The sequence below is a fragment of the Leiobunum rupestre genome, chromosome 7, assembly GCF_980474605.1.
Source record: "Leiobunum rupestre chromosome 7, qqLeiRupe1.1.hap1, whole genome shotgun sequence".
NCBI lineage: Eukaryota > Metazoa > Arthropoda > Arachnida > Opiliones > Sclerosomatidae > Leiobunum > Leiobunum rupestre.
This window is the reverse complement of record NC_143390.1, coordinates 16479065-16498300: the sequence shown is the minus strand read 5'-3', so window position 1 is coordinate 16498300 and position 19236 is coordinate 16479065. Positions and strand designations below refer to the sequence as shown.

Below are 19236 nucleotides of genomic sequence, written 5' to 3'. Positions count from 1 at the left end.
TAACGTTAATTTCCAACTATTTAGTCTCGGAAACGATCAAGGATGGCGCCACCATCTATTTCTCGAAACGCCGCCTGCCGTCAGCAGATGCCGCCAGTGTGTCGCTTACTTTATTGACTTTGAATTTTCCTTGAAAGAGGCAACCTTTTCCATCAAAGAGTGGCGTTTTTTCCGTGTCCTCGACGAATCCCACTTCGTGACGTCCCATATCGTCTTGTATGTCAAGACCAATAACTATCAAAATTAAACCAAATATTATATTACATTTAATTTAAAATTACGTAACACCGCGTAAGGGAAAAGTATTAAAATTGAAGTGGTAGTTTACAAAAAGTTATGATATTCAGAAACTGCCTTGAAATCAGGTTTGGCTGATTTAAATCAATGTTTTAAATCATAATTTATATCCAGTGATTGATTTAAATCATACAATGTATTCCAATGGAGGAATAAAAGATAGCAAAAAAATAGGTTCTTAAAAAATTAAAAACAGAAAATCTGAGCAAACAAAATAATAATTAAATTTAAGATTAGCTAACCGATAAAAGTAAAATATACGTTAAGTATACAAGAAAATAGCCATTGTATAAAAATCAATTAATTCAATAAAATAAAAAAAAATCGATTTAAATCCAAAAAATCGATTGATTTGATTTTAAATAAAATAATCAAAAAAGTGACAAGTATTTCTTAAAGGGAATATAATCTCTAGTCCCAAGATTGTCCGAAACCTCCTATGACTTTTGGGCGCTGCTTAGTGGTTTATTGCGGAGGCCATCTTTAAAGAATGCGTTGCAATGAGCAGAAAAGAGGAAGTTTTAAAAAAGAGGATTCCAATAGTAGAAATTAATTAAATGCGCTTTGACACCATCAATCAATTAAGCTTAAGATTCTTAATATAAATAGTCTACTATTTTCATCCCTTTTTTGAAATCCCCCCTGCCAGCCGGGAATTATCAAACGACACCCATGGTTTCGACTCTTGTTTTTTCTCCATGACTTCATTAATGGTGAAGAAATCAAAGCCTTCCAAAATGGCGGATCAAAATGCTTTATATTACCAGGGTGACCACAGAATATTTTGAAGTAATTTAAAGGAATTATAGGAAATTTGGGAAAGGGATAATATAGGAAGCAAATGGGGGAAAAGCGAAAATATAGCAAGAAAATTGGGGAAAAGAGATAATATACATGTAGGAAGAAAATTGCGGGAAAAAGTGAAAATATAGGAAGAAAATTGCGGAGGAAAGGGAAAATATAGGAATAAAATGGGAGGAAAAGGGAAATATAGGAAGAATATGGGAAAAAAGGGCAATATGTGACGAAAATGGGGGGAAAGGGAGAATATTGGAATAAAATGGGAGGAAAAGCGAAATATAGGAAGAATATGGGAAAAAAGGGCAATATGTGAAGAAAATGGGGGGGGAAAGGGAGAATATAGGAATAAAATGGGAGGAAAAGGGAAATATAGGAAGAATATGGGAAAAAAGGGCAATATGTGAAGAAAATGGGGGGAAAGGGAGAATATAGGAAGAAAATGGGGGTAGGGAAATATAGGAAGAAAATTGCGGAGGAAAGGGAAAATATAGGAAGAAAATGGGAGGAAAAGGGAAATATAGGAAGAATATGGGAAAAAAGGGCAATATGTAAAGAAAATGGGGGAAAGGGAGAATATAGGAATAAAATGGGAGGTAAAGGGAAATATAGGAAGAATATGGGAAAAAAGGGCAATATGTAAAGAAAATGGGGGAAAGGGAGAATATAGGAATAAAATGGGAGGAAAAGGGAAATATAGGAAGAATATGGGAAAAAAGGACATGTGAAGAAAATGGGGGGAAAGGGAGAATATAGGAAGAAAATGGGGGGAAAGGGAGAATATAGGAAGAAAATTGCGGAGGAAAGGGAAAATATAGGAAGAATATGGGAAAAAAGGGCAATATGTGAAGAAAATGGGGGGAAAGGGAGAATATAGGAATACAATGGGAGGAAAAGGGAAATATAGGAAGAATATGGGAAAAAAGGGCAATATGTGAAGAAAATGGGAAAAAAGGGCAATGTGAAGAAAATAGGGGGAAAGGGAGAATATAGGAAGAAAATGGGGTAGGGAAAATATAGGAAGAAAATTGCGGAGGAAAGGGAAAATATAGGAAGATAATTGGGGGGAAAGGGAAAATATAAAAAGAAAATGGGAGTAAAAGGGAAATATAGGAAGAATGTGGAAAAAAAGGAAATATATGAAGAAAATGGGGGGGATATAGGAAGAAAAGGGGGTAGGGAAAATATAGGAAGAAAATTGGGGGGAAAGTGAAAATATAAAAAGAAAATGGGAGTAAAAGGGAAATATAGGAAGAATGTGAAAAAAAAGGAAATATATGAAGAAAATTGGGGGGATATAGGAAGAAAAGGGGGTAGGGAAAATATAGGAAGGAAATTGCGGAGGAAAGTGAAAATATAGGAAGAAAAATTGGGGGAACGGGAAAATATAGGAAGAATATGTGGAAAAAGGGCAATATATGAAGAAAATGGGGGAAAATATAGGAAAATTGCGGAGGAAAGGGAAATATAGAAAGAAAATTGGGGAAATGGAAAATATAGGAAGAAAATTGGGGGAAAGGGAAAATATAGGAAGAAAATGGGAGGAAATGGGAAATATAGGAAGAATATGGGAGGAAAGGGGAAATATAGGAAGAATATGGGGAAAAAGGGCAATATATGAAGAAAATGGGGAAAAGGGGAAAAGGGGAAATGTTGGAAGAAAAGGGGTAGGGAAAATATAAAAAGAAAATTGGGAGAAAAAAGGGAAAAAATGGAATGGAATTAATTATACTATAAGAGAAAACTGTTGTCCAAATTGTTTAAACTAAAAAGAGGGTATAACATTCAAAATAAAGTTGATAACGGATAGAAATAGTCTAAAACTGTCGCCGAACAGTGTTGGAAATAATCCTCTTTAAAAACGTTTTAAAGACTTCCAAGGGTAAAATATCAACTATTTTAATTTCTTCATACTTTTTATAGTTAAAATATAGGGTATTATAGGAAATTTAATGAAATTATAGGAGAAAAAAAGGAAGGACATTAAATTATAGGAAATATAGGAACTGTGGTCACCCTGTATAACAGAAAATTATCATAATAACCTAATAAAATAGTAACTGCGGGTTTTTAAACATGAAAGAAGACCGATAACAATTATATATTTTCGTGGGCGGCTCCTCCCCCTCCTTTAAAAAACGGAAAAGAAATTGGTTTTAGGTTCGTGCGAGTCTTGCCGGAAAGCGCGCACCTACACTTGCCATAGGGGCGGGCGTAGGAGCAGAGACAGAAGACCTTACACGATGCTCGGCATGACTACCAATTCCTACAAAAGCGATACCGACAATCGGCTTTACGCGCGCAAACTGTACCGCGTTCCCCTCGTCGTCACCAAGCGACCGGTGACAAAGGGCTATAATTTCAAGCCAGGGCACCCTACACTGAGGAGGTGGAACCACACCCACTGAACTTGGGGATAAAGACAAAAGGGGTCGGCGCGTGGGATGCCATACCGTCCCGAAGCGGGGGGAGGTGAATTTCGCAGCTGGTTTCACCTTCGTGGATAAGCCTGTCAAATCGTCGATATTCGCTGACAAGTCAAATCGCGGATTGTTACTATCAACGCGCCACCATCTCGCCTGTCACTTGTCACTGGGAAGCACCTTGAGAAGATAAAAACCCCATGTATGGATCGCTGTAAGACACAGCTTTCACTCTTATAATGTATTCAGGCAATTCAATTAAATGCAGAATCAGGGTTGTAACAATACTTTCGATGTATCCTATTATATAGGATAATATAGGGATATTTTATTATACAGGATAATATATAGGGATAATATTTCATTATATAGGATAATGTAATAGGGATAATTACAGGATAATATATAGGGATAATATTTCATTATATAGGATAATGTAATAGGGGTAATATTTTATTATATAGGATAATGTAATATTGATCATATTTTATATAGGATAATATAAGAATAATATTTAATTATATAGGTTAATACAGGGATATTATATTACATAGGATAATATAGGGATATTACATTACATAGGATAATATAGGGATAATATTTTATTATATAGGATAATATATGGATCATATTTTATTATATAGGATATTATATGGATCATATTTTATTATATAGGATATTATATGGATCATATTTTATTATATAGGATAATATATGGATCATATTTTATTATATATGATAATATATGGATCATATTTTACTATATAGGATAATATATTGATCATATTTTATTATATAGGATAATATATGGATCATATTTATTATATAAGATAATATATGGATCATATTTATTATATAAGATAATATATGGATCATATTTATTATACAAGATAATATATGGATCATATTTAATTACATAAGATAGTATAGGGATATTAATTTAAAGGTAAATCTTTTTTTAATATGGATATGATTATTTGAAAACCAACATTGACGTAAAATATCAACTATTTTAATTTCTTCAGATTTTTGAGTTAAAATATAGCGTATTATCAGGAAATTTAATGAAATTTTAGGATAAAAAAAAGGAAGAACGTTAAATTGTAGGATAAAAAAAGGAAGAACGTTAAATTGTAGGAAAAAAGGAAGAACGTTAAATTGTAGGATAAAAAAAAGGAAGAACGTTAAATTGTAGGAAAAAAGGAAGAACGTTAAATTGTAGGATAAAAAAGGAAGAACGTTAAATTGTAGGAAAAAAGGAAGAACGTTAAATTGTAGGTTAAAAAAAGGAAGAACGTTAAATTGTAGGTTAAAAAAAGGAAGAACGTTAAATTGTAGGATAAAATAGGAAATATAGGAACTGTTGGTCACCCTGGAATTGGCCTTAAACTGACGTTTTAGGCTTATTTTCAAATTCTCCGACTTTTCGCCCATCATAAAAAACGTACGAAAAATCGCTCAAAATGTAAATAATTTCTATACGTACCATCGCAAGTTAGCCTGGGAAGAGTGATATTGATCCGAACGTTAATTCTATCGGCGTTATCAGAGTTGTCCACAAATAATTCACTGGCCCTGTAAAAGAATACGGATTGAATAAGAGCGTTATTCTAAAAATAAAGATATAAAAGCAATTCTTCGAAAATAGAAAATGATGTTTGGAAGAAAGGTTTGTTTGTTTCACTTTTCTTCGATAGCGATCTTTCCCGTTTTTTGTCGCCGGCAATACGCCATTTCGAGGTCTTTCCATTTGAGGTCGTGACCCCGATCACCCCTCCTAGACGCCGCCTCTAAATGCCCCTCTTCCGTCGTTATTTGGAACATGTCATAATTACGAGAACACAAAATTCCGCGAATTCTCGGACGTCACCCTGCCGAATAGCGAAAGCAACACGAGAATAAAGTGTCCAAAATTAGGTACCGTTTTTTGAAAATGGCCCTCCGTGCGCACCCGGCTAGGCAATCTGTTTCGTTTCGACGACTTACTTGTCGAGCTATTTGTTGGGAACGCGACTAAGGGCAGTCGAATAGTCTTAAGACAAATATTTTTTACATTTTATTTTATTTAGTAGAATAACGTTTTACAGGGTTCCCACAAAATTTTCAGATTCAAATTCCCTGAATATTCCCTGTTTTCCCTGACCATTTTAAGAGATTTTCCCTGACTTAAAAAGGCCAAAAATTTTCTTTTATATTTCACTTTTATCAGAAGTTAATAAATTTAGATGGACTTTTATTTCAGTAAAAAGGTTATTGCAATGTTGAAAAAATTAGCCAAACATTCAAGGAAATGATAATCGTGGAATTTGTTATAGATCTCGATTTATTACCTTCAAAAAGTGCCAAAATAAAATTGAATTCCCTGACTTTTCCCCGAATTTTTACCAATTCTTAAAATTCCCTGACTTTTCCCTGATTTCCCTGACGTGTGGCAACCCTGTTTTAATCGGTCTGTCCACCAAATATTTTAAAGATTTTATTTAGTAGAATAACGTTTTAATCGGTCTGTCCACCAAATATTTTAAAGATTTTATTTAGTAGAATAACGTTTTAATTGGTCTGTCCACCAAATATTTTAAAGATTTTATTTAGTAGAATAACGTTTTAATCAGTCTGTCCACCAATTATTTTAATGATTTTATTTAGTAGAATAACGTTTTAATCGGTCTGTCTACCAAATATTTTAAAGATTTTATTTAGTAGAATAACGTTTTAATCAGTCTGTCCACCAATTATTTTCAAGATTTTATTTAGTAGAATAACGTTTTAATCGGTCTGTCTACCAAATATTTTCAAGATTTTATTTAGTAGTATAACGTTTAAATCGGTCTGTCCACCAAATATTTTAAAGATTTTATTTAGTAGAATAACGTTTTAATCGGTCTGTCTACCAAATATTTTCAAGATTTTATTTAGTAGAATAACGTTTTAATCGGTCTGTCCACCAAATATTTTAAAGATTTTATTTAGTTGAATAACGTTTTAATCGGTCTGTCTACCAAATATTTTAAAGATTTTATTTAGTAGAATAACGTTTTAATCGTCAAAAACATTTTTCGTTGCCATGGCAAAACGGTTGTCCATTGAATAAATTCCCTTTAGGATTTTTCAAGTTACATCAAAGTCTACCAATCCCACGAGGTTGAACAAAATCGGTGGGTTAGACTTCGGGATGTCTCCTTGTAAGTTGTAACTGTTATTAAGAATGCATTCGGGTAAAGACACATTATGAAGCCGCAACTATATAAATGGGGAAAGATTACAAGAGGGAAGTAAGAGGGGCGTGGTTTTTCTTCCTGGAACCACGAGGCTAACAGGATGCTGCCCACATATTCTATGTCAATCTAACTACATCCTTGCTATTTCGTATCAATACGCCTCAGCTTTGACCATCTTGTAACGCTCTTTAAACAGAAGTATAAAAATAGCCTTTCCCGGATTTATTAGAAATAGGGTAATTAGAGACCTATTTCCAGATGGTTTAGTGATAGTGAAAAAAAATCATGTAACTTTTATGTTATGTAGCTTTATAATTGCGCAACCAAATTCAGCTCATCTTCTGTATATATTTTCGTGGGCGGCTCCTCCCCCTCCTTTAAAAAACGGAAAAGAAATTGGTTTTTAAAAAATTAAAACATTTGTTTTAGGTAAAATTATGATACTAAATGATATAAAACTTTGGAATTTTAAATAAAATCAAAAAATCCATAAAAATCCGATTTAAATCAACCAAACAAACACATCACCCCACCCATGGAGAACGCAACCCGCCAAAAGTCGTGCATTTTCTCGCGTACAATTTTCATTGGTTATACGCTTTAGCGCCTGCTGCCGTCGGAAGGGGAAAATATGGAAATTGTCTTCCCCCCTGCCCGTAAAGGTTCAGCGAAACGGCTCGTCCAATGAAATTTGTACACAACACTGCGTTAGCGTGTTTAAAAGGCTAGCTGCGTTCTCCTCGCGTTTGTTGCTCCTAGGTAGAATGAAGTTGAAAAGTTGGTTTTAAATGAACAATAGAACTTCTACAAATACAATCCTAACACCAACATAAAAGTCGTTAGACGCGCTATTCTAGTGCTTCACCGGTATGTTTTTATAGGTGGGGGGAGGGGGGCAAAAAATAAAAAACAATCCGAGGGGGAAACGATTATCTTAATGCTGGGCTTTCCATTACGTAGGATGGAATTACCATCCCAATCCTAAGCCATCATCTCCTCTCCCTTTTCCCCCTTTGAAGGCTAAGAGTAGAAATCTTTTTCGGGACCGGAAGGATACGAGAAATCCACATCCGGTCTCTCCCCCGCAGCCAAGAGAGAGCACGCGAGGACACGCTCTTATTCTTCTCCTTGGTGGAACTTTTTTTAGATCCGAATCTGCTACGCGGAGTTAGGCAACAATTCGTACACGCTTTCATTCCTACCCAAACAGAGTTTACTCTAAACATAAGTCACATAATTCCACCATAAGTATGACATTTACTAATGTTTTAACGGGAATTTTATGATTGAATCTTTTTTCGACAATAACACTATCACTCGGAACCCCTCCTTCCGGGTTTTCACCCGAGTTCTATGGTTTCCCCTAGTGTTGTAATGTTTCGGAAAAATAAAATGGGGAAAAATTTCCAGAAAATTTATATTATGTTATATTTTTATATTTATTATGTTATATTTTTATATTTATTATGTTATATTTTTATATTTATTATGTTATATTTTTATATTTATTATGTTATATTTTTATATTTATAAAATTTTATATTTATAATATTATATTTCTATACTTAATATACTATATTTTTATATTTATTGTATTATATTTTCATATTTATTATATTACATTTTTATATTTATTATATTATATTTATAATATCATATTTATTATATCATATATTTATTATATTATATATTTATTATATTACATTTTTATATTTATTATATTATATTTATTATATTATATATTTTTAAATTATATATTTATTATATTATATTATATATTTATTAAATTATATATTTATTATATTATATATTTATTATATTATATATTTTTAAATTATATATTTATTATATTATATTATATATTTATTAAATTTTATATTTATTACATTATATATTTATTAAATTTTATATTTATTATATTTTTATATTTATTATATATTTTTATATCAAGAATGTATTAAAATTAGTGTTGTTCATTTACCGGAAAAATAGAATGCGGAATAATTTCCAGAAAATTTTCCGAATTGCGTTAAATTTTCCGCAAATCGGAATAATTAAAACATTTAAACATGAATTCCTTTTAAGGGATTTTAATGTTTTTAACTTTTTATCGATATAAAATGTCTTATATCAGTAAACCTACTACAAAACATTAATAGGGTTACATTGTTAACCAATTTAAACTAGTCTAGAGGTTTAGTTTTACTTAAAGATTAGAAAAAATTAGGCGAAAATGCCGCTTTATTTAAATTTGGAAACAATATATATATAATTAGACTAATCATGGAATTAAAACTATTTTTTTCGGCAAAATACGGAAACTTTTCTGACTTACAACACTAGTTTACTTTCCTCTTCCCATAAAAACTTGTTGAGGTTAACGGTAATAGTAAGTGTAGGGAGCTGTTAGCTCGCGTGGCGTTAAGGGCTTGCCACTAACCTCCTACGCATTGTAACCCGGCCGCCTGAAGTATAGGCATTAAAAGTCGCTAGATGATTTGGGTATAAGCCTAGCAGATTATTATTATTATTACTATTATTAAAATTTGATCGTCCAACAGCTGTGAAAATTAATGCGGTGATAATTTTCGTTAATTGTCATACATAAGTAGTTAAGTTATTACGTCACTTATGCTCTAAGTAATATTATTATTACAGACTTATGGTTGTAGGACTCGATACAAGCCTTCAACGAAGCCCACTACATAGCCTGTGTGGAAGAAAACTCCCAGTAAAATCATTAAAGTGTCATACTTATCATAACACCGGGCCCCCACTCAAATCTGCACTTTTGTTTATGGGAAAAATAGGATTATATTTCTTAAAATATAGGACTTTATAGGACAATTTTTTTCAAATTATAGGATTTATTTACCAACTGTATGCATTTAAAAACCAAATCTATATGTAGTGAAATGAATCTTTGATTTTCACTTAAAAATAGAAACTATTTAACCAATTTATCCCAAAAATATACTAGTAGTTAACCATGTTAACAATAGCCAAAGTATAATCTAGAATGACTTCGTATAGTAATTTATCCTATAGCTAAATCTAGCCATTTCACTGGGTGGCGGGATTTGAAATGGGCCAAATATCAAAATTATAGGATTTTATAGGACTTTTGGGGATTTTACTAAAAATATAGGATGTTATAGGACATTTGAAAATTAAGGATTTTATAGGACCCCTGCGGGCCCTGTAATAATATTTCGTAACAACAAAGTTAATTTGACATTTAATCACCTGCATGATAAAATTCTTACGGCGCTAAAATATATATTAAGAGGAATTTTTAAATTTAGTCTTCACCTAAAAGCCCTATTTTGAAACTTTGACGACCATTAGCTATCGTTCATTAAATTACGCGAAAAAGTAGAAAAGAACTTTGAAGAGGGGAAAACTAAACTTGATTAGATTTAACGCTAAAAGCGTTTAATGTTCTGCCTCTTTAGACTAAATCTGGCTCCGGGCTTTCTTGCTCGTAACTAGCGTTCTCCGAATCACTTCCGTAGCCATGGTGACCGCGCGCTTGAATATTAACCTATTTAAGTTTGTTTAAGCAACTTCCGCTGAGTGGTTATGTGGGTGGGGTTCATATGGTACTCTCGTATTAAAATAAAATATAGCTGATTTAATTCCGTGGGGGCTAACCACTTAAGAAATCTGGTGTGCAAGTAGAGAGAAACAAATAGTTATTTCGGGATATCTAGACTTAAAAGCATTATCGGATATATTCGGATATAAGAAATCGCCAGAAATAAGGAGAAATAATAGAAATATTGGGAAATAATAGAAATATTGGGAAATAATAGAAATATTGGGAAATAATAGAAATCTTGGGAAATATCAGAAATCTTGGGAAATATCAGACATCTTGGGAAATATCAGACATCTTGGGAAATATCAGAAATCTTGGGAAATATCAGACATCTTGGGAAATATCAGACATCTTGGGAAATATCAGACATCTTGGGAAATATCAGACATCTTGGGAAATATCAGACATCTTGGGAAATATCAGACATCTTGGGAAATATCAGACATCTTGGGAAATATCAGACATCTTGGAAAATATCAGACATCTTGGGAAATATCAGACATCTTGGAAAATATCAGACATCTTGGAAAATATCAGACATCTTGGAAAATATCAGACATCTTGGAAAATATCAGACATCTTGGAAAATATCAGACATCTTGGAAAATATCAGACATCTTGGAAAATATCAGACATCTTGGAAAATATAATAAATCTTGGAAAATATAATAAATCTTGGAAAATATAATAAATCTTGGAAAATATAATAAATCTTGGAAAATATAATAAATCTTGGAAAATATAATAAATCTTGGAAAATATAATAAATCTTGGAAAATATAATAAATCTTGGAAAATATAATAAATCTTGGAAAATATAATAAATCTTGGAAAATATAATAAATCTTGGAAAATATAATAAATCTTGGAAAATATAATAAATCTTGGAAAATTTAATAAATCTTGGAAAATTTAATAAATCTTGGAAAATATAATAAATCTTGGAAAATATAATAAATCTTGGAAAATATAATAAATCTTGGAAAATATAATAAATCTTGGAAAATATAATAAATCTTGGAAAATATAATAAATCTTGGAAAATATAATAAATCTTGGAAAATATAATAAATCTTGGAAAATATAATAAATCTTGGAAAATATAATAAATCTTGGAAAATATAATAAATCTTGGAAAATATAATAAATCTTGGAAAATATAATAAATCTTGGAAAATATAATAAATCTTGGAAAATATAATAAATCTTGGAAAATATAATAAATCTTGGAAAATATAATAAATCTTGGAAAATATAATAAATCTTGGAAAATATAATAAATCTTGGAAAATATAATAAATCTTGGAAAATATAATAAATCTTGGAAAATATAATAAATCTTGGAAAATATAATAAATCTTGGAAAATATAATAAATCTTGGAAAATATAATAAATCTTGGAAAATATAATAAATCTTGGAAAATATAATAAATCTTGGAAAATATAATAAATCTTGGAAAATATAATAAATCTTGGAAAATATAATAAATCTTGGAAAATATAATAAATCTTGGAAAATATAATAAATCTTGGAAAATATAATAAATCTTGGAAAATATAATAAATCTTGGAAAATATAATAAATCTTGGAAAATATAATAAATCTTGGAAAATATAATAAATCTTGGAAAATATAATAAATCTTGGAAAATATAATAAATCTTGGAAAATATAATAAATCTTGGAAAATATAATAAATCTTGGAAAATATAATAAATCTTGGAAAATATAATAAATCTTGGAAAATATAATAAATCTTGGAAAATATAATAAATCTTGGAAAATATAATAAATCTTGGAAAATATAATAAATCTTGGAAAATATAATAAATCTTGGAAATTATAATAAATCTTGGAAAATTATAATAAATCTTGGAAATTATAATAAATCTTGGAAATTATAATAAATCTTGGAAAATATAATAAATCTTGGAAATTATAATAAATCTTGGAAAATATAATAAATCTTGGAAAATATAATAAATCTTGGAAAATATAATAAATCTTGGAAAATATAATAAATCTTGGAAAATATAATAAATCTTGGAAAATATAATAAATCTTGGAAAATATAATAAATCTTGGAAAATATAATAAATCTTGGAAAATATAATAAATCTTGGAAAATATAATAAATCTTGGAAAATATAATAAATCTTGGAAAATATAATAAATCTTGGAAAATATAATAAATCTTGGAAAATATAATAAATCTTGGAAAATATAATAAATCTTGGAAAATATAATAAATCTTGGAAAATATAATAAATCTTGGAAAATATAATAAATCTTGGAAAATATAATAAATCTTGGAAAATATAATAAATCTTGGAAAATATAATAAATCTTGGAAAATATAATAAATCTTGGAAAATATAATAAATCTTGGAAAATATAATAAATCTTGGAAAATATAATAAATCTTGGAAAATATAATAAATCTTGGAAAATATAATAAATCTTGGAAAATATAATAAATCTTGGAAAATATAATAAATCTTGGAAAATATAATAAATCTTGGAAAATATAATAAATCTTGGAAAATATAATAAATCTTGGAAAATATAATAAATCTTGGAAAATATAATAAATCTTGGAAAATATAATAAATCTTGGAAAATATAATAAATCTTGGAAAATATAATAAATCTTGGAAAATATAATAAATCTTGGAAAATATAATAAATCTTGGAAAATATAATAAATCTTGGAAAATATAATAAATCTTGGAAAATATAATAAATCTTGGAAAATATAATAAATCTTGGAAAATATAATAAATCTTGGAAAATATAATAAATCTTGGAAAATATAATAAATCTTGGAAAATATAATAAATCTTGGAAAATATAATAAATCTTGGAAAATATAATAAATCTTGGAAAATATAATAAATCTTGGAAAATATAATAAATCTTGGAAAATATAATAAATCTTGGAAAATATAATAAATCTTGGAAAATATAATAAATCTTGGAAAATATAATAAATCTTGGAAAATATAATAAATCTTGGAAAATATAATAAATCTTGGAAAATATAATAAATCTTGGAAAATATAAGAAATCTTGGAAAATATAAGAAATCTTGGAAAATATAAGAAATCTTGGAAAATATAAGAAATCTTGGAAAATATAAGAAATCTTGGAAAATATAAGAAATCTTGGAAAATATAAGAAATCTTGGAAAATATAAGAAATCTTGGAAAATATAAGAAATCTTGGAAAATATAAGAAATCTTGGAAAATATAAGAAATCTTGGAAAATATAAGAAATCTTGGAAAATATAAGAAATCTTGGAAAATATAAGAAATCTTGGAAAATATAAGAAATCTTGGAAAATATAAGAAATCTTGGAAAATATAAGAAATCTTGGAAAATATAAGAAATCTTGGAAAATATAAGAAATCTTGGAAAATATAAGAAATCTTGGAAAATATAAGAAATCTTGGAAAATATAAGAAATCTTGGAAAATATAAGAAATCTTGGAAAATATAAGAAATCTTGGAAAATATAAGAAATCTTGGAAAATATAAGAAATCTTGGAAAATATAAGAAATCTTGGAAAATATAAGAAATCTTGGAAAATATAAGAAATCTTGGAAAATATAAGAAATCTTGGAAAATATAAGAAATCTTGGAAAATATAAGAAATCTTGGAAAATATAAGAAATCTTGGGAAATATAAGAAATCTTGGAAAATATAAGAAATCTTGGAAAATATAAGAAATCTTGGAAAATATAAGAAATCTTGGAAAATATAAGAAATCTTGGAAAATATAAGAAATCTTGGAAAATATAAGAAATCTTGGAAAATATAAGAAATCTTGGAAAATATAAGAAATCTTGGAAAATATAAGAAATCTTGGAAAATATAAGAAATCTTGGAAAATATAAGAAATCTTGGAAAATATAAGAAATCTTGGAAAATATCAGAAATCTTGGAAAATATAAGAAATCTTGGAAAATATAAGAAATCTTGGAAAATATCAGAAATCTTGGAAAATATCAGAAATCTTGGAAAATATCAGAAATCTTGGAAAATATCAGAAATCTTGGAAAATATCAGAAATCTTGGAAAATATCAGAAATCTTGGAAAATATCAGAAATCTTGGAAAATATCAGAAATCTTGGAAAATATCAGAAATCTTGGAAAATATCAGAAATCTTGGAAAATATCAGAAATCTTGGAAAATATCAGAAATCTTGGAAAATATCAGAAATCTTGGAAAATATCAGAAATCTTGGAAAATATCAGAAATCTTGGAAAATATCAGAAATCTTGGAAAATATCAGAAATCTTGGAAAATATCAGAAATCTTGGAAAATATAATAAATCTTGGAAAATATAATAAATCTTGGAAAATATAATAAATCTTGGAAAATATAATAAATCTTGGAAAATATAATAAATCTTGGAAAATATAATAAATCTTGGAAAATATAATAAATCTTGGAAAATATAATAAATCTTGGAAAATATAATAAATCTTGGAAAATATAATAAATCTTGGAAAATATAATAAATCTTGGAAAATATAATAAATCTTGGAAAATATAATAAATCTTGGAAAATATAATAAATCTTGGAAAATATAATAAATCTTGGAAAATATAATAAATCTTGGAAAATATAATAAATCTTGGAAAATATAATAAATCTTGGAAAATATAATAAATCTTGGAAAATATAATAAATCTTGGAAAATATAATAAATCTTGGAAAATATAATAAATCTTGGAAAATATAATAAATCTTGGAAAATATAATAAATCTTGGAAAATATAATAAATCTTGGAAAATATAATAAATCTTGGAAAATATAATAAATCTTGGAAAATATAATAAATCTTGGAAAATATAATAAATCTTGGAAAATATAATAAATCTTGGAAAATATAATAAATCTTGGAAAATATAATAAATCTTGGAAAATATAATAAATCTTGGAAAATATAATAAATCTTGGAAAATATAATAAATCTTGGAAAATATAATAAATCTTGGAAAATATAATAAATCTTGGAAAATATAATAAATCTTGGAAAATATAATAAATCTTGGAAAATATAATAAATCTTGGAAAATATAATAAATCTTGGAAAATATAATAAATCTTGGAAAATATAATAAATCTTGGAAAATATAATAAATCTTGGAAAATATAATAAATCTTGGAAAATATAATAAATCTTGGAAAATATAATAAATCTTGGAAAATATAATAAATCTTGGAAAATATAATAAATCTTGGAAAATATAATAAATCTTGGAAAATATAATAAATCTTGGAAAATATAATAAATCTTGGAAAATATAATAAATCTTGGAAAATATAATAAATCTTGGAAAATATAATAAATCTTGGAAAATATAATAAATCTTGGAAAATATAATAAATCTTGGAAAATATAATAAATCTTGGAAAATATAATAAATCTTGGAAAATATAATAAATCTTGGAAAATATAATAAATCTTGGAAAATATAAGAAATCTTGGAAAATATAAGAAATCTTGGAAAATATAAGAAATCTTGGAAAATATAAGAAATCTTGGAAAATATAAGAAATCTTGGAAAATATAAGAAATCTTGGAAAATATAAGAAATCTTGGAAAATATAAGAAATCTTGGAAAATATAAGAAATCTTGGAAAATATAAGAAATCTTGGAAAATATAAGAAATCTTGGAAAATATAAGAAATCTTGGAAAATATAAGAAATCTTGGAAAATATAAGAAATCTTGGAAAATATAAGAAATCTTGGAAAATATAAGAAATCTTGGAAAATATAAGAAATCTTGGAAAATATAAGAAATCTTGGAAAATATAAGAAATCTTGGAAAATATAAGAAATCTTGGAAAATATAAGAAATCTTGGAAAATATAAGAAATCTTGGAAAATATAAGAAATCTTGGAAAATATAAGAAATCTTGGAAAATATAAGAAATCTTGGAAAATATAAGAAATCTTGGAAAATATAAGAAATCTTGGAAAATATAAGAAATCTTGGAAAATATAAGAAATCTTGGAAAATATAAGAAATCTTGGAAAATATAAGAAATCTTGGAAAATATAAGAAATCTTGGAAAATATAAGAAATCTTGGAAAATATAAGAAATCTTGGAAAATATAAGAAATCTTGGAAAATATAAGAAATCTTGGAAAATATAAGAAATCTTGGAAAATATAAGAAATCTTGGAAAATATAAGAAATCTTGGAAAATATAAGAAATCTTGGAAAATATAAGAAATCTTGGAAAATATAAGAAATCTTGGAAAATATAAGAAATCTTGGAAAATATAAGAAATCTTGGAAAATATAAGAAATCTTGGAAAATATAAGAAATCTTGGAAAATATAAGAAATCTTGGAAAATATAAGAAATCTTGGAAAATATAAGAAATCTTGGAAAATATAAGAAATCTTGGAAAATATAAGAAATCTTGGAAAATATAAGAAATCTTGGAAAATATAAGAAATCTTGGAAAATATAAGAAATCTTGGAAAATATAAGAAATCTTGGAAAATATAAGAAATCTTGGAAAATATAAGAAATCTTGGAAAATATAAGAAATCTTGGAAAATATCAGAAATCTTGGAAAATATCAGAAATCTTGGAAAATATCAGAAATCTTGGAAAATATCAGAAATCTTGGAAAATATCAGAAATCTTGGAAAATATCAGAAATCTTGGAAAATATCAGAAATCTTGGAAAATATCAGAAATCTTGGAAAATATCAGAAATCTTGGAAAATATCAGAAATCTTGGAAAATATCAGAAATCTTGGAAAATATCAGAAATCTTGGAAAATATCAGAAATCTTGGAAAATATCAGAAATCTTGGAAAATATCAGAAATCTTGGAAAATATCAGAAATCTTGGAAAATATCAGAAATCTTGGAAAATATCAGAAATCTTGGAAAATATCAGAAATCTTGGAAAATATCAGAAATCTTGGAAAATATCAGAAATCTTGGAAAATATCAGAAATCTTGGAAAATATCAGAAATCTTGGAAAATATCAGAAATCTTGGAAAATATCAGAAATCTTGGAAAATATCAGAAATCTTGGAAAATATCAGAAATCTTGGAAAATATCAGAAATCTTGGAAAATATCAGAAATCTTGGAAAATATCAGAAATCTTGGAAAATATCAGAAATCTTGGAAAATATCAGAAATCTTGGAAAATATCAGAAATCTTGGAAAATATCAGAAATCTTGGAAAATATCAGAAATCTTGGAAAATATCAGAAATCTTGGAAAATATCAGAAATCTTGGAAAATATCAGAAATCTTGGAAAATATCAGAAATCTTGGAAAATATCAGAAATCTTGGAAAATATCAGAAATCTTGGAAAATATCAGAAATCTTGGAAAATATCAGAAATCTTGGAAAATATCAGAAATCTTGGAAAATATCAGAAATCTTGGAAAATATCAGAAATCTTGGAAAATATCAGAAATCTTGGAAAATATCAGAAATCTTGGAAAATATCAGAAATCTTGGAAAATATCAGAAATCTTGGAAAATATCAGAAATCTTGGAAAATATCAGAAATCTTGGAAAATATCAGAAATCTTGGAAAATATCAGAAATCTTGGAAAATATCAGAAATCTTGGAAAATATCAGAAATCTTGGAAAATATCAGAAATCTTGGAAAATATCAGAAATCTTGGAAAATATCAGAAATCTTGGAAAATATCAGAAATCTTGGAAAATATCAGAAATCTTGGAAAATATCAGAAATCTTGGAAAATATCAGAAATCTTGGAAAATATCAGAAATCTTGGAAAATATCAGAAATCTTGGAAAATATCAGAAATCTTGGAAAATATCAGAAATCTTGGAAAATATCAGAAATCTTGGAAAATATCAGAAATCTTGGAAAATATCAGAAATCTTGGAAAATATCAGAAATCTTGGAAAATATCAGAAATCTTGGAAAATATCAGAAATCTTGGAAAATATCAGAAATCTTGGAAAATATCAGAAATCTTGGAAAATATCAGAAATCTTGGAAAATATCAGAAATCTTGGAAAATATCAGAAATCTTGGAAAATATCAGAAATCTTGGAAAATATCAGAAATCTTGGAAAATATCAGAAATCTTGGAAAATATCAGAAATCTTGGAAAATATCAGAAATCTTGGAAAATATCAGAAATCTTGGAAAATATCAGAAATCTTGGAAAATATCAGAAATCTTGGAAAATATCAGAAATCTTGGAAAATATCAGAAATCTTGGAAAATATCAGAAATCTTGGAAAATATCAGAAATCTTGGAAAATATCAGAAATCTTGGAAAATATCAGAAATCTTGGAAAATATCAGAAATCTTGGAAAATATCAGAAATCTTGGAAAATATCAGAAATCTTGGAAAATATCAGAAATCTTGGAAAATATCAGAAATCTTGGAAAATATAAGAAATCTTGGAAAATATAAGAAATCTTGGAAAATATAAGAAATCTTGGAAAATATAAGAAATCTTGGAAAATATAAGAAATCTTGGAAAATATAAGAAATCTTGGAAAATATAAGAAATCTTGGAAAATATAAGAAATCTTGGAAAATATAAGAAATCTTGGAAAATATAATAAATCTTGGAAAATATAATAAATCTTGGAAAATATAATAAATCTTGGAAAATATAATAAATCTTGGAAAATATAATAAATCTTGGAAAATATAATAAATCTTGGAAAATATAATAAATCTTGGAAAATATAATAAATCTTGGAAAATATAATAAATCTTGGAAAATATCAGAAATCTTGGAAAATATCAGAAATCTTGGAAAATATCAGAAATCTTGGAAAATATCAGAAATCTTGGAAAATATCAGAAATCTTGGAAAATATCAGAAATCTTGGAAAATATCAGA

At 27.2% G+C, this 19236-nt stretch overlaps 1 protein-coding gene across 2 annotated transcripts in view; it reads right to left on the bottom strand.

The window, feature by feature from the left end:
* Positions 1-19236, bottom strand: part of LOC149934902 (endoplasmic reticulum-Golgi intermediate compartment protein 1-like) — a 37645-nt gene that overhangs the window by 1047 nt on the left and 17362 nt on the right. For both annotated transcript variants that reach the window (XM_090181235.1, XM_090181236.1), the window contains exons 4-5: positions 5005-5093; positions 110-234 (exon numbers count right to left, since the gene is read on the bottom strand). In XM_090181235.1, the coding sequence (XP_090037361.1) occupies positions 110-234; positions 5005-5093 (214 nt within the window). The remainder of the gene's footprint in view (positions 1-109; positions 235-5004; positions 5094-19236) is intronic.